Here is a 24565-nt window from a genome sequence, read left to right as displayed (position 1 = left end):
ATCCAAGGAAATAAATGATAAGAATATAATCTGTTTTGTATTTTATCATTTTGTATTATAAAACAACATACAACAATATATCTGGGTGTTTCCACGATAATAATCTCTATCCTCCCTCTTGTCCAGAACAACATAACTCTGCACAGCTGAAGCAGCCCAAAATGGCGAGGGCACTGCAGAGCTGCGTGAGTACAATCGCACACTGATCGTTCATTCGGGTACACATTCGAATGCAGCACATACAACAGCAGTAACCACACATCTTTGCACAACAATTGGAAGCTGCCTTAACAAATATCTCTGCTGCCTCCGGCAACTTTACTTCTTCTGATCCCGGTGGGTAGTTTTCAGCTGTGGCGTTCACATTGCCAAAGCCCACGCCTAAGCTCTGCAGCAATATGATTTTCTGGACTTTAGAGTCTACTACCGGCCTCTGGTATTCCATTGTTTTGGGAGGCTGACAGGGTTATGGCACGAATCATTAGGTTGGTTAATATGGCAAAATGGTATATATTTATATTATTCCCAGCATGTAAGGAGTCTATACCTCTTGCACTCGACCAGGTTCTGAACCTTGGGCTCCTCGCTGAGTCTCCAGTAAGATCATTCGAGTATACTCCGAAATAACACCAGTCTGTATGCTCATTTCCGCAATCTGCCATTTGACAGCACAAGCAATTCTCCTAGTCACTACCCAACAGAAACATAAAATTGGCGGAAGTGTTGGAGGAAATGGCAAAGACCTTCCTAGCAAACCAATGGAATGATCCTAGCCATCTGGGAATCAATTGGATAGAATATTTAGACTGGAATGATTTATCATACAAATTGACTCCAATCAATATAAGTTTAAGGGAAGGAGGTTCTCCCTTCCAAGACTAGGGCGAAATTATTCTTGATAACAAATTTATATTATTTAAAACAGAAAATACATTTGATATATTTCTAATAAAAAACAGGGTTTTGAAAATTTATTCTGAAAGTAGGTTGTTTTCTGTAATAACGAAGAGTTTTCTATTTTTTAAAAGTGTTTTAAACAATAATTAAAGTTTACATTATATATACAAGTATAATGTAATTTTATAAAGAATAAATCAAGAAAACTGTTTTGCATATCTAAGTTCCCAAATAAAATTTATTCTTGAAACAAGTGAAAATTGTTTCAAGAGAAAATGTTATCAAGAATAGTTCTAAAAAATTGTTTTATCGATAACTATTTTTTGAAAGATTCCCAAACAAGCCTTATTTCTCAAGATCTAAATGCACCTTTAAAATGATCGTCTGCGCATTAAACTTCCAGAATAAATTTCCAATAGGTACTCAAACCACCTCTTTCATGTTAGTACGATTTTTCAAAAGAGAATTCGTTAGCACAGAAACTAACCTTCTCCTCAAGCTGTTTATTTTCTGAAAACCATGCCTGAGCTGTGAGCCAGCCAATCTGTTGCTTTGCAAGTACCTGTGACAGAAGGGAAAACCGAGAATAAAAACAGCACTTTAAAGAATTTGTCTACTTTCACTTCCCAAAACACTTGATAGTGTTTCTTTTGCCAATTAAGGTGCATTTGATAGTGATTCTACTTAAAGTGTTTTTAGTAGAGTATTTTCCTTAGAAATATTTTTAGGAGAACCATCTCTTAAGTATTTTTTCAGAAAATACTATAAGTGATTTTTTAACACAATAAGTGATTTTTCAAAATTTTAAACATGTCCCCTAAATTTTGACAACACTTTCTAGGCTAAAAATATTGTTTAAAGACACTGACAAACATGCTCTAATTCTATTAGGCCAAATACAGTACACTGACTTTACAAGAACCCCAACCCAACCCCTTATAACTTGGAACTGAAGAGCTTATACATGACAAGAGTGATAGAACCGAAAACAAAACCACACAAATCGTAAGGTCTTTGCAAGTTATTAAATCATGACATGGATTAATGATAAAAAATAGAATTTCAATAGATGCACATCAACATCATTCAGCTACCCTGGAATCAAAAACAGGTATAATGTTTCCTAATGAAAAAATAAAGATAAAAGCTACCCAAATATGTAACAAAAATGCATTATATGATAACATAATATAAATACCCACTTTGATTAATTATTGCATTAAGGAAAAAAACTTCTGAGTTCTTAAACCAGAAAAGAAAATACCACATAGCCCCAGAGCAGAAGTCAAATGAATAATAAGCACACAAATTGGAACCTTACCCTGTCAAGAGGGATTTCCTTTGCCTTTTGTACCTTCAAATCTGTAACAAAATTGTTCAAATCTGCAAAGATACCTCTAGCTTGAATAGTGTCAGGAAAATTTCCCTTGTATCTGCCTGAGACTGTCCACACGCTTTCAGATGAAAGGTCTGGCATGTGGGAGGGATACACCTGTCACAAGTTCTCAGAAAGAGTCAAGGGAGTAGCCAGATGCTAAAATATTTCTACGATGTGAATAATGATGATGATGATGAATTCAGGTCTTCACAGGTGTACCTCAAAATCATCAAGGTCCTCCAAATCATCAATAGTTATATTTGCAAGAACGGTTGAAGAAGCCCTGGTAAATAGTCTTTCCACTCGAAGCTCAATCGAATCTGAATATCAAAAGTCAGAAGTGCACACTCAATCTTCATAGTAATCTTATCTAATATTATTCTGGCACAAGTAAAATGTAAAATTAAGTTTTACAGACCATAATTTTTGAAGACACATACAAAAGCCCAGGCAACTGACATAGCTGCTAGCAAAGGTGCACTTGGCTTCCATTACTCATAATTTCTGAACGATTTTATATACAATATTTGCAGTATACCACAAAAGAGGTGCAGGTTTTATGTTATGTAGCATACCACTCATTACCACAGGTGTTTAGCAACCCATTTTATGTTGTACACATATAGAACACACCAACCCTAATGTTTGTATATTTATTTGATTATCATAACTAATCAGCAGACTACCTCGAAAAAAAATAGATTCAATTAATGGAACACAAGTCAAACATGTGATCCAAATGGAAATTTAGTACAACTCTATGTCTAGCCAGCTCCTAAGTGAAAATAGAAAGCAAAGAGAAACTCATTTTTGCAGGTTCGAAGTACAGGACTTACTTGCATCATATGCAGCATCATAATGGCCCCTGCCAATCATTGCAAGCATCTTCAAGAAATAATGATTGCAATATAAACCTGCAATTTTATTGGCAGCCTTTTCAATTAAAAATCAACTGGAAGTTCAATGAAAGTGAGAAAACAATACCCCCAAAAGATTTAACTTAAATAGATAATAAATGTTACATCATTGAATAATCAGATAAGGTCACTTAAAAAGCAGAAATTCAATCCAGGCAGTGAATCATGCTTAAAACAGTTTCTAAACTTGCATCATGCCTCACTCTAACCAACCTTGCAGCATGTAACAGTACACACCAATGCTGTGTGAGTAATTTCATGTATGCACATGCAGGTGGAATTTGAGGAAAAGGTGGAACCTAGCTTGATCTGAAATAGAACATTGTGCAATGTTGTACTAACATTCCAATATGCATGCATGTATATGAGTGCAGCAAAGATGGGGAAAGACATACCACGCTTTACGTGGAATGGAACATTAACGTAAGAAATTATGCTACAAACAGTATTTTGAATATTGAAATGTGATTCTCCACTGTTCAGTAATTTGATAGGCAAACCATCAATAAATAGAACAACTGTCTAAAAGATATAATCCATAAATTAAAACAATTACCTATGCCAAAAGTGTAAATTCGTGGATGTATCGATTCTTCATTTGTTAAGTAACTCGTCATTACATCACAAATGTGTCTCTCATCTTCAACAGATCCATCAGTAATTAAGAAAATGATAGGAATTGAACCAGGAGAATGGGAGAACAACTCCATTGCCTGAGATAAAGGCAAGACCGAATCAGTGGGTATTTCCCAGTTAGAGCTAACATCAAAATATTACAGTAAACACCAACAATGCAAAAGTAGAAAAGGATGTGACATTTAAATTAAGTTATTCTAGAAAAACATTAAAGATGCAACAGACCATAAGAGCAGGTGTTGGTCAAAACCATCAATTTAATGGATTGGATGAGTCTCCAAAATCAGAAGAACACATTTCAACTGATGTCAATTGCTTGACTGATTGTTTCGTGAATAAAAACAGTAACAGTTGATTATTAAGTGTGATACAAGCCCTAAACTAATAGATTTTTGTCACAACAATTATTGCATGAGTTCTAAAACATTATGCATCTTCTATTTATGTTACATATTTTCTTGTACATGTTAATTGTGTGCATTTCTTCATTTCATCAGTGGGTTAATGAATAATTTAAACCATGCAATGTTAATTAAAAGGAACAAATGAGCTAAAAGTGGATAATATAACCAATGAATATTAGGGGAAGATTTCATGGAAAACTAATTGCAAAGAAATAAGACCTTGTTCATGGGAAGCAAAATGTTTGTATCACCCCCTGCAATAAAGTTCATGCTAATCCACTGAATGGCATTCTCAATTGCTTCCTTGGTAGCTAACTGCACTGATGATGAAAATATAAAAATTTCTCCATTAAAAGCTATTATGCTGAATGAGTCTTTTGGATCAAGCTTTGAGAGAGCAGCAGACAGAGCATTCTTTGTATCCTCAAGCAGCTTTCCTCGCATGCTTCCACTTATATCAACAACAAATACAACCTCCTTTCTGAAAACCTATGAAATCAATTGAAAAAGATGAACAATGGATGTAATTATTGACAAAAAAAAAATGTGGCAGCAAAAAAAATTGAAGAAAAAAAACCTATGTGGAACAAAAGAAATGTACAGCTCTGACAGACATGTCATGTCAAATAAAGTATATTCAACAAAAAATAAATATATAAATATGTGAATGGATAAATATACACAACAAAATATTGTGTACACAAATATCTATGCATATGTACTCGTATGGACCTAAACATAGTTATTTTTAACTCCTCAATAAATTTTAAATTCATCTCTCAGTGAACTGGTTTTGTTTTCACTGAAGCATCCATTTCTTCTCATTCTTTGCTGCACAATTTCAATAACTAAGCCCCTTATTTTTGCAACACTGTTTTGCTTGTTCAATTGAAACTTGATCTCAATGAACCATTTTGTAAAACAATAACCATAGCTTCCTACACTTTGGGATGAAAAAGATCAATGCTTTTAAATACAGGAAAAAAATAAACGCACAAATTCATAATTCTTTTCCTTATTTTAAAAATATATTAAAAGAACAAAAAAGGATAAAAACTGATTTGTCACTGTTCCACTGGAGATGATGATTAAAAGACTTCTTCAGTAAACAAATGCTTATCTCACTAGTCGAGATTGGCTCCATGAATCTTGTTTATGAATCAGGTAACTTGATGAACCTAGAAAAAGAGAATTATGGTCTATAGAAAATCATGATTTCGCATATTCAAAATAATGCACCATGATTTCAGGCTATATACATTAATTATCCCAGAAAACCAATATGAATGTATGAATCCCCCATTCTGACCCAAAAAGGAAAAAAAAATAAAAAAGAGATGTCAGGAAAGAAATACAGAAGAAAAATCTTCTAAACAGACCAAAAAAAAATAAAATCTAAAGGAACTAATTATTACATAGAAAACTAATAAAACAGAAATAACCACTACACCAACCTTCCCAGTCTGCTGATTTCCTGGAAATAGATACAAGCAGAACATCTCTCTTTGGTCAACATCATGGACAGATGGAGATTGCAAAAGCACACTGCCATGAATATGGCTTGAAGGGACCTAAAGAAAATGTTGTACATGCCAGAAAGATAAGGTACTTTCCATTTAAAATTGAAGCGCATCTTCTAAAACTAGCCATGTGAATATAGTATAATTGAACTTTAATTACAGCCACAGTCAATGTACTATAATTTCAGAGGCTTACACTGAATGAGAAAGTAAAATCCGTACTAGACCATGTAAGAACTTCTGCCTCATATGAAAAACTCAATTTTCCTACTTGGCGTCGAATTTCCTGAAAGTCAAAATCACATCACTTGAGATGCATTAATCAAATGCTAATACAAGGTCTAATATAACTTTAAGCAAAGATGTACCTTGAGAGGATGACTAGTTGTCTTGCACAGAACTTCCATTCCAGTACCACAGTTCACATTCAACTGTATCTTTTCCTTTTTAGAAACCTTCTTCCCAGCAGGAGTGACATACTCAGGAAAATGAAATGGTACAATTAATGTAAGCTGGCCATCGTGATATAATAATTTTTGAGACCATCTAACTTTAATTGACAGATTGGAACCCCCATCGACCTAGAAACATAACAAAATTATATATTTCAGTGTAAAATGAACTTGGCTACATGCACTCCAGATAATGGAGAATTCAAAGCATCTTCAATATAACAGATATACCTCTGGAATTGTTAAGGTAAATATATGGGGTTTTAAAAATCCTCCATCTCCAGCTCGGGATGCCTTTTCCATATCCTTATTTTCCTCCATGGTGATCAGTTGAGTACAATATGATTTTCTAGGGACATCAACCTCAACACCTAGAATTGAACCCTGTTAGCCAAATAATATATCGCTTGAGAACAAAAAAATATTAACATTTATGAAACAGAGATAAAGCAACACAAAAAATAAATAAATTAATTAATCACCAAACAAAGATAAGCTTACATTTAGTTATTCAACTTGCTATATCAATGGCAAAATATTGAAATTTCTCATTTACGTTACAATCATGTACAATATGGATCCAAATAACGGGAATAGAGTTTGTGGCAAGTGACATGATTTTTTTGTCCTTCTCCCTTGGCATACGTGTTGTAAGAAGTTTCCGAGCCTTATAGTACATCTCGAAAAAATACTTTGATTGGTCCTTTCCCCCACCATTTCCCCCCTATACCCTTCGGTCGCTGAGAAAATAGATGGAAAACTACATAACAGCTACTTAGCTTAGATGGAAATCTCCACTAAACCGAGACTAATATAGTTACTTAGCTCAGTTGGACCAAGTTCATCATCTTTTTGAAACCAAAACAATTAAAAGAACGAAAACAGAACGCAGGGCAAAAATGTCAAACAACGAAGCAGCAAGCGATGGCGAAAGTGACAAGAATAACAAAGAAATCCAAAATTCAATGAAGAAAACGACAAACTCAAATTCAGAATTTTGATTGAAAAATAAAATAAAATAAAAACTCAAAACTTCCTTTTCACACACCTGCTCGCCCATTGGCACAGCCAAACGACAATCGCAGCTCCGGCTTCCCATAACGCAATGCACTCGCCAAGATCCAGTCAGCGTAACAAACGCAGTGTCCAAATAACAATCCACCTCCAACGCTATCCCATTCATCTGAAGCGGAATCAACGCCGCCGGATCGCACCTTCCGTACACATGAGGCTGGTAACTCGGAATATCCGGATTATCCACAATCGCCGGATCGAATATCACCGCGTACACCATCGGCGCAGTCGGAAGATACGATTTCGACGACTTATCCATCGACACCGGCTTCGGCGGCGTCACCGACCGGTCCTTCCCGAAGTATATCCGCTTGGCGAGCTTGAGGCCATCCTCGACTGATTTGGTGAAGTCGTCCGCCATGGATAAAACGATATTCCACCGGCGGCGGGGTCAGGCAGCGGAACACGGAGAGAGATTGATGGAGATCAGGGGTTGGAAGGGAATGTGAAATATGAGATAAAAGCGGAGCAAAGCATTTCCTGCGTGTGAACATTGGGAATCCATTTGTTTTTCGAATTTTAGGAGACCTTTTCGTTACGCTCAAGTAGAGAGAGAAAGAGGGAAAGCTGTCCCAGCACGAGCTGTATAATTTAATAATGAAGGACCAATAATTAGAGGGCACGTGGTCTGCCGACCTGAATGATATGCCACGCGGCAGCATGAGAAGGGCCGTGCCCTCTTCGAAAAGGCCGAAAGTGGTTCAATAGCTTGGTGATAGGATCGCCGAGGGTTCAATCTGACTTGGTGGGCGATTTGGTGACATGGACGTCCAAATAGCAAAGTTCGATGCCACGTTGCTTCCATGTTGCGCTGTGGCCACATAAAATCTTTTAAAAGAGTTTACTAGATAAAATAAAATTTTGAAAGTTAATGATTTGTAAAAGGAAATTAAAAGAGAGAAAAAAAAAAAAAGCGCCTTTTCAAATAATGGATTGAATGGGCCTACATGGTGAAGGCCAGCCGACGCTACCACTTACTTTAGAGACAATTGTGGATATGATGGGCCCATGAATCAGAGCTGTGCCGAATGTATAACGGCCAGATTAAAGACCGTAACGACTGGTGGGCCCAACCCATCAGTTTATTAAAATGAACTAATGGCTGAGATAAGGCCACCAGCCCCACATTACCCCATCCGATATAAAAGCAATTAACCAATAATAATGGGACGTTGATTTTAGCATTCTTCCACTGTGGTGCCAATTTATGACGGCTTCCACCGAAGAGAGCCGTATAGAAGAATATAAAGAGGAAACTGTACAACATTGCAATCTTGGTTAATGTAGTACAACTGCAAACACAGGATGTTGTTGGGAGTATGGATTCGATTGTTCTTACAATCAACAAAATCTGAAATGTCACAAGTTTTTTCTTTCCCGCAACCTTTGCCCGTTCTGTTTAGCCGCAATCTAAAAGTTTATGCCGACAATGATGGGGACACGGCACTGTAAGAGCCAAGAGTGATTTTTGTGATAGCGTGTATTATTTTATCTCTAATATTTTTTTTTTTAGAAATATTTTTATAAAAAATAAGGTAATATTTGAATACGAATAAAACAAATATTTAAACAATATTCTTGTATACATTATACAATAAAAAAAATATATTTTTTAAGAAAAATATTTATAAATATATCTCTAAATTTTTAAAATTTTGTTCAATGTACAATTTCTTTTTAGAGTCAATTTATAAATCTTTAATATTTTCCTATTAAGATATTTTTTTTAACAGATTTTTCGGTCATTACAATTGAAGTATCCATTCTTATTTATAGTTAAGGAATTAATTTCTTATATAAAACATTTTTATGTAATTGAAAATTGGATGTAATTGGGGTTTGAGATTTGAAAGTTTTCGGATTCTAATTTTACAAGCCAATAATAGAAGTTTTCTATTATCTTTACCCTTACGCAATTACTTATTATGTATTTTGGAGGATAAATTTGTGTGGAATTTAAGTAAAGATGACTCTCTCTATCATATTATAATGCAATTTTTTTAAATCGTTTTTATTAAAGAAAAAATTTATTTAATTTTTTATTATATAAAAATTAAATAATTTTAAAATATATAATTAATTTTTTTATTTTAAAGTCAAATATGATAAAATTATTTCTCACAAATTTCTTTTGAACCAAATAAACCCATAGTATTTATTCTTTGGTTTTCTCGCTCTTTGGGAAGGATGTTTTTAAAGCTGGCAAGGAGCTCTTGGTGGATCCAGCCACAAAATTGTCCGGAAATTAATGTTTCTTGTTTGGTCTCGAATGCTTGGAAGGACCGAAAACCTTGGAATCTTTGAAAGGTCCAAGAAGTCAAGTTATTACAGCAAAGAAAACTTTCCTTAGATCCAAGTTCCATTGGTCTAACGGAGAAGTAGGATCTGTCAGGCTCTCTTTTTGTAATTTTATGATTGGTGCTTTTAATTTAATCCTTCTTTATTTGGCATTGTGAAGCTTTAATATAGAATTCAACAACTCACCCGTTGTTAGTCCAATGTTCATTAGAAATAATATTAGTACTGTCATTATATTTCACGAAACAGATAGAATTTCACATTGAGATTGGCTTTCGATACTATTTGTCCACATAGATAAAAATAATCAATATATATAAGCATTCATACCAGAATTGACAGTTTGCATATTGAAATTAGGTTGGTTCGTGAATCCCTTTGAAGAGTAGTATTTTCCTTTTATATTCATGGAATATGGAATATGGAATATGGAATAGGATTCATTTTCAGTCTTTTTGATGGGTGTAACCTTGCTGTAGATTTCATGGTAGACTTGCCTAGGCTGGAAAATGTATGTAAACTATCACTCAGCTTTCCAACAACTCAAAACCAAATTCTCTGATTGGTGTTAAAAATCAAGCGTTAGTCAATGTGGGATATGTCACAAATACTCAAATTATGGTGTAAATGTGGACAGATTCTTTTTTATGCTGGAAAAACTGCTAAATTCTGGGTTAATTTTGATACAAACTAGGACTGAGTTTATGGTAGTAATCACCCAGAAATTTAGGCTGATTTGTTGCCGATGTCGATTGATCTCATGTTGAAAAACTTAATCCTCAATTTGGGCAGTATGGGTGTGAACTGATGCTCAAATTGTTGATGGTTCTGCTGTCAGACCTTGAGGGCAGCCTATTTATATCTGAATGAAATTAAATTCCCTTCATTTAGCATCTCTATATTGATTGTTATATATATGGGGGAAGAAATTGTTATATATTGCAACATTGATCTAAAATTCTAATCCAATTTTTGGGTGTTGAGACTCTGGTTTCTGTTACAATTTCACGATTTTTTTTTCTGCCCATCATCTTCTCCAACACCCCCACCCACCCTTCTCTCCTTCTCAGGCCCTTCTAGGCCTCAGATGGTGATACAGCACAAAAAAAATAGTGAAAAAATGAGGTCAATATCCTATGAGATTGTATCCTGTGGAGAAGTGCAGTATTCAATATTTGCTATTGGTTTGAGCGTCGAGATAGCACCTATTATTCCAAGGCATGCCATGGGGATTCTTCGTTCTGCAGCCGCTTCCTTGGACTAAAGCTGTGCAAAGAGGATTTCATTCCACATATCAGGAATGCCGGGTAAACACCAGTGCAAACAATCCTGCACTCCTGGTGTGGCTCTGATGCTATACCGAGATATATGACCCTCGTCTCTAAGTTGCGATGATGCTGTTATGTCCAAGACCTTAACCCTCGTCCCCTTCACAGCTGCCACTGCAACAGGATCCAGAGATTCGTCTTTTAAAACTTCTTTCCCATCAGACAGAGGGGTGGTGTTGTCACAGCTCCCTCCTGTGTTCCAGTCCCCGTTAAAGAAATGCCTAGGAGAGATAGTCCTGTAGAATGCTTTCAAGCCTGGATATTTTGGGAGCTGTGAGTCTACCCACTTGACAATACTGTGGATGGTGAGATTTTTTGCCCCTCCAATTTCTGCTATCTTTGTATCAGTGTTGGGCACACCTCCTACATGCATGACCCACTTGTTTGCCTTAAGCTTCCCTCTGTTCCAATGGTGTCCTGTGTTGAGAACCAGAACATCAAACTTGTTAAGGAATCTACGCAGGAATGCCGGTGGCCGATCAAGGTGCATGGCATAATCTGTGGTTGGGTTCGTGCTGTTAAGCGGTTCCAAGTCACAGAGGCTTGCTGACCAGTAATAGAGGATGGTAGTATTGGTGCCTGGGAACCAATATGCCCACCCATCAGGGCGTAGAGCACCACGAGCTTTGACCAGACCATACTTCCATCCCACACTAGTGACATCAGGACTTTCCTTACCACCCGTGATCATGCACATTAGAGATTGGAACTGCTGTCTGCCCAATGAATCCCCAACAAAAGCTAGGGTTTTGTCCTGCATCCTGGTATGCATCAATAGAATCAGCACAGTAGCATACAATTTCAGACTATACTAAGATAAGCAGAAGGTAGAAAGATTTCTAGTTTCAAATTTTTTTTCGGTATTGGGATTTGAACCTGAAACCTCTCACCTCCCACGAGCCCTTCCCAACCCTTCATCTCCAATATGTTCAGTCCGGAATGAAGAAACTATAAAAAAAGGGCCTTATGTCTCCAAGTGATGGTGGTAAAGGGGCTTGGGGTGTGCAACTCAGCCAAACTGGTATGTGCACCTCAGGTGCAGAACGTCCAGGTTGTAGCTTTGACACTATTTGAATGTGCAATATGAACCCCAGAAAACCTAGTTTGAGGCGATTATAGCTCAACAGTATCAATTCACCAATAGTTGAGATATTATGATCTCAAGCAGATTGGCTAGATTGGGCTTGCATTACAAACTAAAAGATTAAGTCGAAAGAAAGAAATTGGCATCAAATAACTAGAGAATTGAGAGTGATCAGTAGCCCTAGAACAATCACTTCTCTTGTTTGCTGATATACATATTTCTTAAGTCAGGTTGTGCGACACCTGAACCAATCCAATCCAACTGCAAGTCATTTGAGGTGATGTTTTTAACAACTCCAGAACACAACTTAAAAAACATTTTAATTGAGCCCAACACAAATTGCATCCACCAGGTAAGGCCTGATCTTAGCAGTTGTTTATGTGGATTAGGTTGGATTCATTTAGCTGTTGAAACTAACCTAACATGCAACAAACATATTAAGTCTGATCATTATATGTAAATTTCTCAAATTCAGTAGTACCTTCTCAAGAAGTTTGACCCTGTAAATTCGTCCATTTTACAATTTTTTGGCTGCCACTGAAATTTCTCATATGCAAAATCTGTGCGCTGTGTCAACCGGCAAGCCCACATTGGCGATAGCCATTGCTTACATTCAGACCCAGAATAAAAAGGCCGCCTATCATCCTCAACCCATTTTCCTATAGCATAGTTACAGGCTGGAGCAAAGGCCAAATAAAAAGAGAATCACCAATCAGTTACAATGTATAAATATGTACATATACAAATTAAAGGTAATAGGTGTGTCAGATTTACATCATCATAGGATATACACCCTTTCAACAATGAAGAGTAGTGACCGGTGTGGAAAACCCATATCAATATCACTTTGTAGGATTGATCATTCAGTATGTGAAAAACCATTTACTAATCTGTGTCTAGGATATATTAGAGTAAACTAAATTTGCACTAAGCTTCAGTCATGAGCTGCTGCTGCTGCTACAACTACAGAGTCCAAATGCTAAGGAACCATGGAGATGGTACAAAAGTCAGATCAATAAAATCTCCCATCAGCTTTTAGTTTAACCAATCAAAAGTCATACTTCACACAGTTATGGACATTCAACTCTTTTCTGATTCAAGTCAACCCATTGATAGAACAGCCTAAATTGATCAATTAGCTCTGACAACATGCCTATGAGACAAAGCTTTTGTTAAGGTTCTCTCCATTGAGTTTCCAGTCCATGTGAAGACTCTGGAATTAGAAACTAATAAAATAAAAATTAAATTAAATAAAAATAATTTATATGTTTTTTTTTTTTTCTTTTTCCCTTTCCCATTAGGACTTGAAACTAGAACCTCCCATATACCCACCATAACCCTTTACCACTTGAACCAAACCTCAACGGCATAAAAAATAAATTAAAATCAAAATCAAATTCAATCAAATATTCTACCTTGATTTCCTGCACTTATTGTTGAATTCTTATATTCTTTTCCCTCTAGTGAAGAGCTTTTATTCGCAGAGCTTATTGGTGCTGCTACAACCAAATCCACATCTTCTGCTCTTTTTGAACTACTCTTTCCTTCTGGCACTCTATTGTCTCTGGATTCTTCTTTGGGGACATTTATGGGATCTCCTGCAAGGCCACAATAAAATACAAAACTTTAGTGACTTTAGTCCTGAGTATGCTATGACATCTGAAATAAACAGATGGAGAATGCTGATTTCATGGTCGGTACAATTCAAAAATATTAAAAGTATCCTGGATTTCAACAGTTTGGCTCAGGACAAATGACAATTCAAGGTAGGAATAAACAAAGAAAATACAAAATTCATGATTTGGCTATGTAACCAACATGCTAATCTGATAACCTTAAACATTTGACATACAGGAAGCAGAACAACTAGAGATATCCGATCTGGTGAGACTATACATAATTGAAGAATTGTTCATCATACATGGGATCCAGCACAAAAATTACTCAAGCATTTGCTCAAAAACATGAGGTCACTACTTCACCAACCTCAGGACATAAATAAAAGGCAATCTTACCTTTCTTCTCATCAGAGGGAGTTATCACATAGCTGTCACTGTTCCAAATTCCAGGGGAGCTTTTTTCAGGATCCAACTGATCTACTAAACTAAAAGCTTTTTCTTCTTGGCCATTCACCACTTCTTTGTCTTCCGGAGAAGTAGATATATCTTTGTTCTTATGTATTGGTGGTTTTGAAGAGCTTTCTAAAGAAGGACCTGTTTGAATATCCACCCAGCAGATGAAAACAATGTAAAGATGTGAATAAAGAAGTAGCATAAAACTATTTCATGATTCTAAGTTTATAAATTCATGGGAATCTCCTAATGTTTCTCTTGTTGAATACTATAGTGCATGCTAATTTGAAAGCACCATGTGAGACTTCAGAACCTTTCATCCGCATTCACTGATAAGTTCCATCATTTTTGGCACATACAACAAAGAACACTCCATCCAATAGCTTGGAGGTAGAGCTCTCATGTATTGGCAAGAAGGATCCTTCATTATGGTCTTCAACTAAACTCTAAATCCTTTGAAATGGCCTTAGTAATATTTATAGCATTAATCCTAGATGAGAACCAAATGAAAACAAAGTTCTCCAGAAGAAAAAAAAGAAAGGATATCACTTAAAGCAAACCTGGATACAGCTGCAACAAGCGGTTCTGAGGTGGAAGTAAGGTTGTAAGAAGCGGGGTTTTCTCCCATGCCCAAATAACAATGGTTGTGCACACAAGAACAAGGAGGATGAGAGAGAGTTGTTTACCCCGCAATCCATAAAATCCCCCTTTCATCCTTAGTGCACACAAAATATATGAAATTAAAAGTGTTCAGATGCCTACAAAGGCATTGTATTCTCTTGAATCATTCAATTTATAGCCTGTAAAATATGGGGAGATAAACATTAAAAAAGGATTCAAAACTCAACAATACAATGTAATTGGTGCTGCACTTCATAAAATGGAAGCAAACATAGATAATTAAGGCAAGAAAAACAAAGCTCATAGAGATGCAAATTTCACAAGGAAAAAAAAACCTGGATTTGGAATTGGACAAGAAAAGAGCTTATTCCCTCTAATCTTATTGCCATAAAGCAGCCTGTGATTATTTTCAAAATGAAATCCCAAAACTTCAAAATTACAGCCACCATACTCTGCCCATTATAGTGATTTAGTTCATGAAGTTGGTTCATTACAAAAGTTAGACCTGATTTACTAAAATGAATGCCCACATTCCACCTAAAGCCCAGATAAATGAATCTTCTACCAAATAGAAGACTCTAAATCCACTTCCAGACCAAACAACACTTTCAGATCTCAACCACACAAGCCCAGGTTAATTCACAACTCATTTTATAGTATAAAAGAAACTACCCCTCCTCTCCGGGAAGTTTGAATTTCACTCCACACCTAAAAAACCCCTTAACATCAAGTCAGCTTGACAAGGGCAATGCATAATAGTACAAGCCAGTTCCTCCGATCTCTTAAAATCTCTTAAAACACACTGCCTGATCACTTCATCCCAAAAAGGGGAAAAGTTCCCACATTTCATCACCCCACCATATCCTTCTAATAATTTCAAACAAACAAACAACAGCAGCAAAAGGGCTACACAAACCGAAATCAGATCTTACAATTCTATTACAAATTATTAAACAAGAATAACACAACCACCACATCTATGATTTTCCAGATCAGAATCGAAACCGAAACTCCCTATCAAAATCTAACTCACCACGCTGACACGAGACCACCCACAACCAAATTCGAAAACCCAATTGAAAAAAAAAACCATGTACAACAAAGAAATCAGACAAAGAAGCAACGTAATTTACCTGAAAGCGAACTCTCTGAACTACTCTGAAAGATTAAAAAAAAATAGAAAACAAAAAGAAATGGAAAATGAAAGACAACGGGAAGCGGAAAGCCGATGGACGGTGGAAGGGGTTTAGATAATAAATGAGCGATCTAGGGGTACGGACGAGAATAACGCGGAGAAAACTAAGAAGATCTTTTGGGTGTTAACGCGGCAATGTTTTCTTCTATTTCCACGGCGAATTTTGTGGAGTTGGTGAGTTTTCCGCGCGTGCGACGACGTGGAGGCAACGAAAATGGGTGCGGTGGAAGTGCTGCGAAGTGGTATCATTTACATTTAATCAATGAGATTAGTCTACGTATGAAATGGAAATAAAAAGAATAAGTAGTTGAATCAATCACGACAAATGTGATGCGGATTCAAAACCTAATGAGTTAGGATTTTATTTTAAGAAAAAACGGTTGACTAATTGAAACTTAAGAGTATTGGCAGCTTAAATGTGGCCACGTCTAATTAAGTTAATTTATATAAGATCTACATTATTTTTAATTTGATGAAAATTTCAAAGAAAATAGAAAAATATTAAATATTAAACTTAAAATTACTGTTAAAATCTATATAGTAATTAATTTCATTAACCTCGAGGTTTTAGCTAAATACATATAACTCTTATAGATTTAAAATTTTATCATGTATTTCCCTTAATTTGAGTGAGGAGAGAGGTAAATAAAAAAAATAATAAATGGGGTATTTGATCAAATTTAAAATATATAGAAAATTAGATATATTTGGTTAAAACCTTGAATAAAATTAATGAAGTTAACTTAAACCATAAATAAAGGAAGGAAGAATATGGAAAGTAATTATAAAAAATAGGGCAATACGTAGAATTATGTTAAAGCGAGGGGTGTGAGTAAAAAATAAATCATAGAAAAAGAATAATACTTTATTAGTTTGATATCTATAAAGATATTTATAATTGTTTTTTCCAATCTCATGGAGAGTATAGGTAATAAAATGATTTAATGAAGAGGAAATATATTATAGATGGGGTGTTGAATTTTCCCTGGTAACAGAAACCTTACTAATCACCTAAAAATTAATTATTCCTTCTTAGTGGTCATATCACTCCTTTGGTGCTTCGAATTCCATTGTTAGTGGATACATCACTCCTTTTATATGTTTCAGTTCTGGTCATGATTGGAATTGGTTGCCACGTGTCATATGACCGTACCATCTCGTCCCCAATTTTGGGCCGGACATTTTCATATTTGGATTTAGTCCGGGCCTGAGCGTGATCATGTTATGTTTGGGCTTTGCCAACTGAGTTTTGTATCACAACTACTCCATTAACGCTTATGTAGAAGAGGAGGCATGGGTCCGTAACATTTGGGACAGAAAGACATGATCATCTCATAACACACCTATCTCATAGTTTTAGTACTGATTATAATATAACGGGAACTGATACCCTCCTATCATTAGGCTTTTCCATTTTGTTACGGTATTATAAGTCTTACTTTAATTATGATTTATTGTTACAATCAAAGCATAATTAGTTTATTACAAATATAAAATTTTTATTATGTTGGTTAATGAGTTGGATAAAAAAAACTTTAGTAAAATTATTACAATTAATTAGAACGTTGACTCACTTCCTATGTTTCCATTTTATGGGCAAATGACGTCCTTCAACAAATAATGCCTTTGGGTATTTTGGTAATTATGGACTTGCATATTAATATTATACAATGAAGTATTTTACTTTAGTCTAATTAAATACGATGAATTAAGTTAATGATGAACTTTTAAAAACATCTCTTATATACATTATATAAGTTTTATAACGTGTAAAAACTAATTTTATTTTATTTATTAATAATGGGTTAATAAATAAAATAAAATAATAAAAGGTACCCTCAATCTAAATGATGAAAGAAAAAAATATTTATTATTCACGTTTTATTAGTGAGTGATTTGAAATCAAGGCCTAAGTACAATATTTCAATAGATTTATGTGTGTCTTTCAATTTAACACGAGATTTTAACATTTTATCTTTTTATTAGATAAAATCAAGTTATATTTTCTATCCATGTAACAAAGTTTGGTTTTGTTATTTTATCTAGACGGTGATTAGTTTTTATAACCATTTTGTATGAATCATGATTTTCCAAAAATAATGCCCAAAAAAACCCTAAATTTAGTTGGATATTTTTCATGTTTTCGCCCAATGTAATATGCTAAGTGAGCATCTTTGCATAATGACAGTCGAATTCCCTGCCCCTCCAAAATATTAAAAAAATGTTATACTTAACTCTAAAGCATGGTATCAGCACTTTTTTAAGGCGTTGAAAGTAAGCGGCATATTAAAAGTGACAATTAATTGATAATGATGACGTGACTATACAAGTTTTATTTCATATTTTTTTTTTATAATAATCATATTTAGTGAGTACATTGACGGATTCTATTTTTCACATTTAATTTTTTTTTTTTTATATTTTTATAATGATCTAACTTCTCCACTATAACTCTTAATTTTTTCCTATCCACATTTCATTTATGTATCAGTAATTAAAAAAATTAAATATAATTTTTTAAAAACGTGTAAATATAAATCTCAAACATGATTTTTATATTTCTATGAATTATTTGTGTTAAAAAAAGAAGCTAAAACCTTTTTTTTTTCTAATAAAAAATAGATTTTTATTTAAATAGAATTTAAAAAAAATATCATTTTCATCCTTATCTTTAATCAAAATAATTTTAAAATATAAATTTTAGCGTAAAATTTAATCACAATAAGAATTATCTCTACTTCTATTTCTTTGATCACTAAAAGCAGAAATTAAAAACAAGGCTTTAGTTATCCAACATCAAAAGCTAAGGTAAAATAAAACTTTAGACGTTAAATAACATTTTTCCTGTCTCAATAATTTAAATTTAATAAAGTTAATGGTTAAAAATAAATAAATAAAACAAGCTGCAAAATGTCACGGACAAGGCATGGTGGGGACGCAAGGGGAATCGATTTCCGAAAACAAAACCAACACTGGGGTTGGAGGCTGGAACGCAATTCCAACAGTCGAGGAATAACCCTGACCTCGCAGCAGAGACGAGGAATTAGGGTTGCGAGTAGGTGCAGCTTTACGGATGTTGTTCTTCATAGTATTCATAGTTCCACGAGTTACTTGAATTTTTGCTTTTTTTTTTTTTTTTTTAGGCTTTACTGAGTTCAAATCAATGGCGGATTCCAACTCCAAACATCAGGATTCTCTGCAGTCGATATGTTATAAGCGCGGCTCACTCCAACTGCTCGATCAGGTCGGTGTTTGAATCTGATTTATTTTGATGAAGTGTTTGAAAACAGAGTGTGGAGGATTGAATGTTTTTTTTTTTTTTTAGTGAATTTCGTTTTTGGATTGAGTTCAGACTGAGTGTTTATTATTGAACAGAGAAAGCTTCCTCTGGAAACTGTCTACTTGGAAATTAAAGGCGCAGATGATGGATGGTAACATGGTTTATCTGTTTCTGAATTGCTAGAATTTGAATTCATTCTATTTCAGGTTTTAACTTCTTTCGATTGTTGTTTTGGTGGGAGAAATTTTCTCCATAACTCATGGGGGAAAGATGTGGAGCTGTCTTCTTTAAATTCTTTTCTAGTGGAAACAGAGAAGATTCTGAACATTTTGGACCTGCTTTGTAGCGGAAATGAGAACTGTTTTCAGTTTTTAGAAAAAGAGAAGATGATGAATGATACAGAAAAACAGAAAAACATCTCGAAAAACTGTTTTCAAGTGTATTTTTTTGAGAAGGACTCATTTAGAAAGCATTAAAGGGCTATGTTCACTTTTCTAAAAATGCAAGTAATTTAACATTTGGAAGCAAACTGAAATGAAAATGCTTCTGCAAAAATCATTTCAATTCTGCTGTGAAATGAAGCTCAAATCATTTTATTATTGAAAGTTGTGTACTACTTTGAAAACCTGGACGCTATTGCTCAGCCTTAGCATTGTTAGTAGTTCTGTTTTATTTTTTTGTCACTCTCCCATGTGTAAGCCTTTTCAAAGCTTTTATTTTAGATCATAGGCAATGTGATTAAAACTCTGAATGAAGTAACTTGCAAGGCCATTGCTTCATCTATTGGTTTCTGATATGTTCAAGAATCAAATCATTCTTTTAATTTTCATTTCTTTGTTTCTGCTTCATTTATCATTCTTTATACTCTGTTAAGATATGAAGCATATGGTCCAAAGAAAACTATTTTCAGTAAAGGAAGGTAGCCCAAGATGGAGAACCTTGTACAAGAAATCGTTTAATCAAATTCTCTGTTTTTTCCTGGCATGCTACTGGCACAGATGTTTTGCCAAATCTTGTTTTTGAAGGCCCCTAAACAATAATTTCATGCATCCATTGACATTTCATGCATGCGAATAACCAGAATCTCCCATTGACTATGCTGTTTGTTAACTTATTTTATTAGGCATGCAATAAGAGATATGGTGGTTCGTGGGGCACCCGCAATTGCAATAGCAGCAGCCCTCTCCCTGGCTGTGGAAGTATCCAACTTAGAGGATTTTATTGGGACATCTGATGATGCAGCATCTTTCCTTAACAGCAAATTGGACTATCTTGTTACTAGGTATTTTGTATTGGTGAATCTGGTGCATTGCATGATATGACAGTTTTTGTTTTCTGGTTATTAATTAAACTGATGAATTTGTGGTCATTGGTTTCCTGACGATTATTGAGCAATAGCTGATTGTATTCTTCATCTGTTATTTGCCCTTTCAGCCGACCTACTGCTGTGAATCTTTCAGATGCTGCAACAAAACTTAAAGGAGTAATATCAAATGCTGCTGCCACTGCTTTTGAAGCCATGAGTGTTTTTCAGGTAGCTTATTGATAGTTATCTAATGAAGAAAAAAATACTAGCAATATTATTGAATTTCCAGAAGAGGGCCAAACAGATACCTTGACAGCTATTCAAGAAGCTATCACTCTGCCACCAGATTCACACACCAGCCAGATGCCCAACAAATTCCATCTTTGTCCTACTTAAGCGATCCCAGCCAGTACTAATACCATTACAACTAACTGCCAGGTGGCAGTGCACTCCTCTTCCTCTTTCTAGAATACACATAACATATAGGAGGCCTATCACTTATCTCTGTTTTTGAATTTTGAATCAGTGATTTGCTTGCTTTTGATTTGTTTTAATAAGGCCATCTCAGGGTTTCCTGAGGTCAGGTGTGGGGAAATTTGAAATAGTCATTCTTTAATGCTTTCTCCCAATTTTTTTTTGAAATTTGGCCTCACTTGCAGCTAAAGCAAGCCTCATTATTTATCTTTTATGGACATATGATCTATAGGCTTTTCTAGAGGCTGCTGAAGACATGCTTAGGGAGGATGTTGCTGCAAACAGAGCAATTGGGTTGTATGGAGCAAGTTTTCTTCAAAGCCATATAAAAGACTCTAAGAATCTGTCTATTTTGACACATTGCAACACTGGAAGGTACCGTCTTGTATTTTTTTAATATATATTTATATCTCCTTCCGCCCCCACCCCCCTTTCTCTCTCTCTCTCTCTCATATGGATCTCCTGCAGCCTTTTTTTCCCCTTGATTCACTAGCTGGTGAAGAAAGTGTTCAAGCTGAGGTGAAGACTGAGCTTTCCATGTAAAATTGTTCTAATTTTTTTCTTTTCATATTGTTTCAACAGTCTTGCAACAGCTGGATATGGTACTGCTCTCGGTGTAATCCGTTCCGTTCATGCTGAAGGAATTTTACTGAGGGCCTATTGCACAGAGACACGTCCATTCAACCAAGTGAGCATTTGTCACTTAATTTATTTATGGTTTTCATTAGCATCATGCACATGATTTGCTGATAGATACAAGTGAAGTCACAGACTTGGACAAAATGGTATCAGAGAACATGTGGTGTCAGAGTTTTATTAGAGTTGGGTCTCAAAAATGTCTGAAAGTGTGATGTATCAAATTATTGGCACAGCTTATGACAAAATTAGATGAAGATGTTGATACTTGAATCATGGGGTTTTGCATTTTTGTGTTGCCACTTTTGATGACATGGGGAACAAATCATTACAAATATTTTTATCAATTAAAAAATGAAAGCTCCATTTTCTATATTGTCTCTAACAATTTTATAATTTTTTCTAATATCTGCTATGGCTATTTATTCAATGCAAAACAATAAAGAAATAAAATAAAAGAAATGAAACTTGATATTTTTGAAGTCCAACTACAGAGAGTCATTATCCTCTAATCTCTCTGTGAACTCTCTTGTTCTTTCTGAGACTTTATTGATCTCCTGATATTTTAGGCCTCTCAACTTCTGAACTATATGTAAGCACTTTGAAACTCTTTCTAATTTTATTTGAAACAGGTTATATACCGTCATATTGCTTCTTCTTGCTTTATGCTTGCTGCCACCTCTAGTAGTTAGGATGGTTGAAATATATTGATCTGTAGATCTAATTCTTCTTCTTACATTGATGTCTTTTACATATGCCAAACCAGAATGGACAGCTGAGATTGGAAAAATGACAGTATAGCTTGAAGCTGAGTGTTGCAGCTGATGCTTCCTCCAAGCTTCCATTTTTATTTTATTCTTTTGAAGAACAAAGTAAAACACCAGAACCCTCAAACAAAATCTAGCCTCTTAGCAAAAGGCAATTTCTGTCCATGATAATAGTGGCAAACATGGTTTTGTTTGTGTGATGGAGGTGACCCTTTTTCCTCTCGCAAGCAATATTAAAGTCAATTAGAGATGTATTGCAAAAGTAAACTTGGAAATGGGTATCATGGCCATTATAACTAGACGGGTTGCACAACCACAATACGAAAGAACTCCCTTTCGACCATTTCTATCAAAATGTCTAATATTTTGAAAAACTTTTGTTGGCTACCAGAATAATTGAGAAAAATTTATCTAGCATATCAATTCCAAATATTGGACCTAAAATAAATTCTTTATTTCAAAATGTTTTGATATATGGATGAATTTTTTGATGGGTTACTTGCTTTGTTACTATGAGTAGATTTCCATACACATAAAAGACCATTGTTGTTGACAAAAACAGTTTCCTTTTATGATTGTTTCGGGTATGTCTGCTTTGGCTCAGTGGGAGGTCTGGATGGATAGGGTCGTGAAGTGCTTGTGTTGCATTAGTAGGAGATATGCTCTTAAATATTTATTGGATGCTCTCTTTATCCAAACTTGGGAATCATGCCTTGGTTACATTGAAGTGGTTTATATTATAAATGGTTAAGTTGTAGGTTATTTTTATATAACATGGTACTTAAATTTGCTTTTCTTTTTGTTTCTTTAACCAAATGCAGGGATCCAGGCTTACAGCTTTCGAGTTGGTGCATGATAATATACCTGCTACTCTTATAGCAGACTCTGCTGCAGCTGCATTAATGCAGGCTGGACGCGTGGATGCTGTCATTGTTGGAGCAGATCGTGTAGCTGCAAATGGTACTTCAGTTCAGCAATAGGTTTGTCTCATTTGTTTTTTGATACCAACAGCATGCATGACAGATCCCATCTAAATATGCAGGTGATACTGCTAACAAGATTGGGACCTATTCTCTGGCCTTAAGTGCAAAGCATCACCATATTCCATTCTTTGTGGCTGCACCCTTGACTTCCATTGATTTAACCCTTTCTTCGGGACAAGAAATTGTTATAGAGGAAAGATCCCCAAAGGAATTGTTGAACTCGCGTGGAGGACTCGGGGAACAGGTTGCTGCATCTGGAATTTGTGTTTGGAACCCTGCTTTCGATGTTACCCCAGCTAATCTGATAGCTGGTATCATAACAGAGAAGGTCCTTGTCTCCCTCTTTCTTTCTATTGCAAAACATGTATTTATTGCATCTGACATACTTGAATTATATGATCAGGGTGTAATTACTAAGACAGGTGATGTTTTCGACATCAAGGATTTCATACACAATGCAACCAGTCACTGCTGTAAATAAGAGAGGCATCTTTTGCTGGACCAAGTTCTATCCCAGTAGTAAGCAAAGGTTGTTTACATCTAACTTGGTGCTTAAATTGGTTGACTTGCCCACGAATTCAATAGATTTGAGGGTATGTGCCATCTTCCATGTGTAAGCATGCCTAATTTTTGGAGTTCTTGTCAGTTTCAGAAGGATTAAGAATATTCTAAGAAAGCTTGTATTCTTCTTCTGCCAGTGTGATGTTTAATGACTGAATGCTCTAATATTTAATGGTTCTTCACTTTTAGACTTTGATGTGCAGTGCCACATAGTTTTACAATTTTTCATATCAAGAGTGTTTCTTTGTATAGGGAATGATCCTAGCGGTATCCTCCATGGTCCTCTTTTCTTTTAGATGATACACAGTATCACAAGATTTCACATACTGGCTAAAGTTTCTTCTGGATAACATGAAACAAACAGAAGTGGTAATAAGTATGAGTGCAATTCCAGTTTCAATCTTTAGCTTCCTCTCTTCCAGTTTCAATCTTCAGCTCTCTCTCGATGTGATGGGTTACGATATTCAAATAAATTACTAAAACAAGTACTGTTCATTTCCTCCCCGCTTGGTCTAAGAGGAACTCTCTTGAATTGACTTGGATCATTTGTGGTAATGGAACTCATAAAAGCTTGAAAGCTGGTTCTCATGTTTTAGATGCTATTGAAGAAAAGAAGCAAGTTATATGAACATGTTATACAATCAGACTAAGCATTTAAACCTTTGAAATGGTTTAGAGTTTA

At 35.2% G+C, this 24565-nt stretch overlaps 3 protein-coding genes across 3 annotated transcripts; 1 reads left to right on the top strand and 2 right to left on the bottom strand.

Moving 5' to 3' along the window:
- Position 1: 1 nt before the first annotated feature.
- On the bottom strand, positions 2-7790 carry LOC117925446 (inter-alpha-trypsin inhibitor heavy chain H3-like). Its single transcript, XM_034844452.1, has 13 exons — positions 7253-7790; positions 6436-6588; positions 6121-6333; positions 5949-6038; positions 5687-5803; positions 4452-4721; positions 3749-3905; positions 3112-3189; positions 2495-2595; positions 2219-2389; positions 1385-1459; positions 548-655; positions 2-457 (listed from the first exon to the last, which is right to left on the bottom strand). Exons 1-13 carry the CDS (start codon positions 7637-7639, stop codon positions 107-109), a joined length of 2271 nt encoding a protein of 756 aa, XP_034700343.1. The 5' UTR covers positions 7640-7790; the 3' UTR covers positions 2-106.
- A 2653-nt stretch (positions 7791-10443) lies between these two features.
- On the bottom strand, positions 10444-16013 carry LOC117925558 (protein trichome birefringence-like 14). Its single transcript, XM_034844602.1, has 6 exons — positions 15815-16013; positions 14621-14860; positions 14004-14201; positions 13404-13586; positions 12470-12665; positions 10444-11665 (listed from the first exon to the last, which is right to left on the bottom strand). Exons 2-6 carry the CDS (start codon positions 14772-14774, stop codon positions 10837-10839), a joined length of 1560 nt encoding a protein of 519 aa, XP_034700493.1. The 5' UTR covers positions 14775-14860; positions 15815-16013; the 3' UTR covers positions 10444-10836.
- Positions 16014-18822: 2809 nt separating this feature from the next.
- LOC117925663 (methylthioribose-1-phosphate isomerase) lies at positions 18823-24079 on the top strand. The gene is made up of 10 exons (XM_034844728.1): positions 18823-18931; positions 19020-19120; positions 19252-19307; positions 20280-20438; positions 20591-20690; positions 21169-21311; positions 21519-21624; positions 23161-23299; positions 23382-23650; positions 23726-24079. The coding sequence occupies exons 2-10, from the start codon at positions 19040-19042 to the stop codon at positions 23801-23803; spliced, it is 1131 nt and encodes a 376-aa protein (XP_034700619.1). The 5' UTR covers positions 18823-18931; positions 19020-19039; the 3' UTR covers positions 23804-24079.
- The last annotated feature ends 486 nt before the right edge of the window (positions 24080-24565 follow it).

Source organism: Vitis riparia, chromosome 11 (genome assembly GCF_004353265.1).
Source record: "Vitis riparia cultivar Riparia Gloire de Montpellier isolate 1030 chromosome 11, EGFV_Vit.rip_1.0, whole genome shotgun sequence".
NCBI lineage: Eukaryota > Viridiplantae > Streptophyta > Magnoliopsida > Vitales > Vitaceae > Vitis > Vitis riparia.
This window is presented reverse-complemented; position numbering and strand designations above follow the sequence as displayed.

Excerpts from the sequence above, each read along its gene's own strand:
- LOC117925446 (XM_034844452.1), bottom strand. The coding sequence starts at position 7,639 with ATGGCGGACGACTTCACCAAATCAGTCGAGGATGGCCTCAAGCTCGCC. Across the intron at positions 6,334-6,435 it reads TTACCTTAACAATTCCAGAG|GTCGATGGGGGTTCCAATCT; the intron begins GTATATCTGTTA and ends TTATGTTTCTAG. Across the intron at positions 4,722-5,686 it reads GAAATCAGCAGACTGGGAAG|GTTTTCAGAAAGGAGGTTGT; the intron begins GTTGGTGTAGTG and ends TTGATTTCATAG.
- LOC117925558 (XM_034844602.1), bottom strand. The coding sequence starts at position 14,774 with ATGAAAGGGGGATTTTATGGATTGCGGGGTAAACAACTCTCTCTCATC. Across the intron at positions 14,202-14,620 it reads CTTGTTGCAGCTGTATCCAG|GTCCTTCTTTAGAAAGCTCT; the intron begins GTTTGCTTTAAG and ends ATATTCAAACAG. Across the intron at positions 13,587-14,003 it reads TCCCTCTGATGAGAAGAAAG|GAGATCCCATAAATGTCCCC; the intron begins GTAAGATTGCCT and ends GTGGCCTTGCAG.
- LOC117925663 (XM_034844728.1), top strand. The coding sequence starts at position 19,040 with ATGGCGGATTCCAACTCCAAACATCAGGATTCTCTGCAGTCGATATGT. Across the intron at positions 20,691-21,168 it reads AAGCCATGAGTGTTTTTCAG|GCTTTTCTAGAGGCTGCTGA; the intron begins GTAGCTTATTGA and ends TATGATCTATAG. Across the intron at positions 23,300-23,381 it reads AGATCGTGTAGCTGCAAATG|GTGATACTGCTAACAAGATT; the intron begins GTACTTCAGTTC and ends CTAAATATGCAG.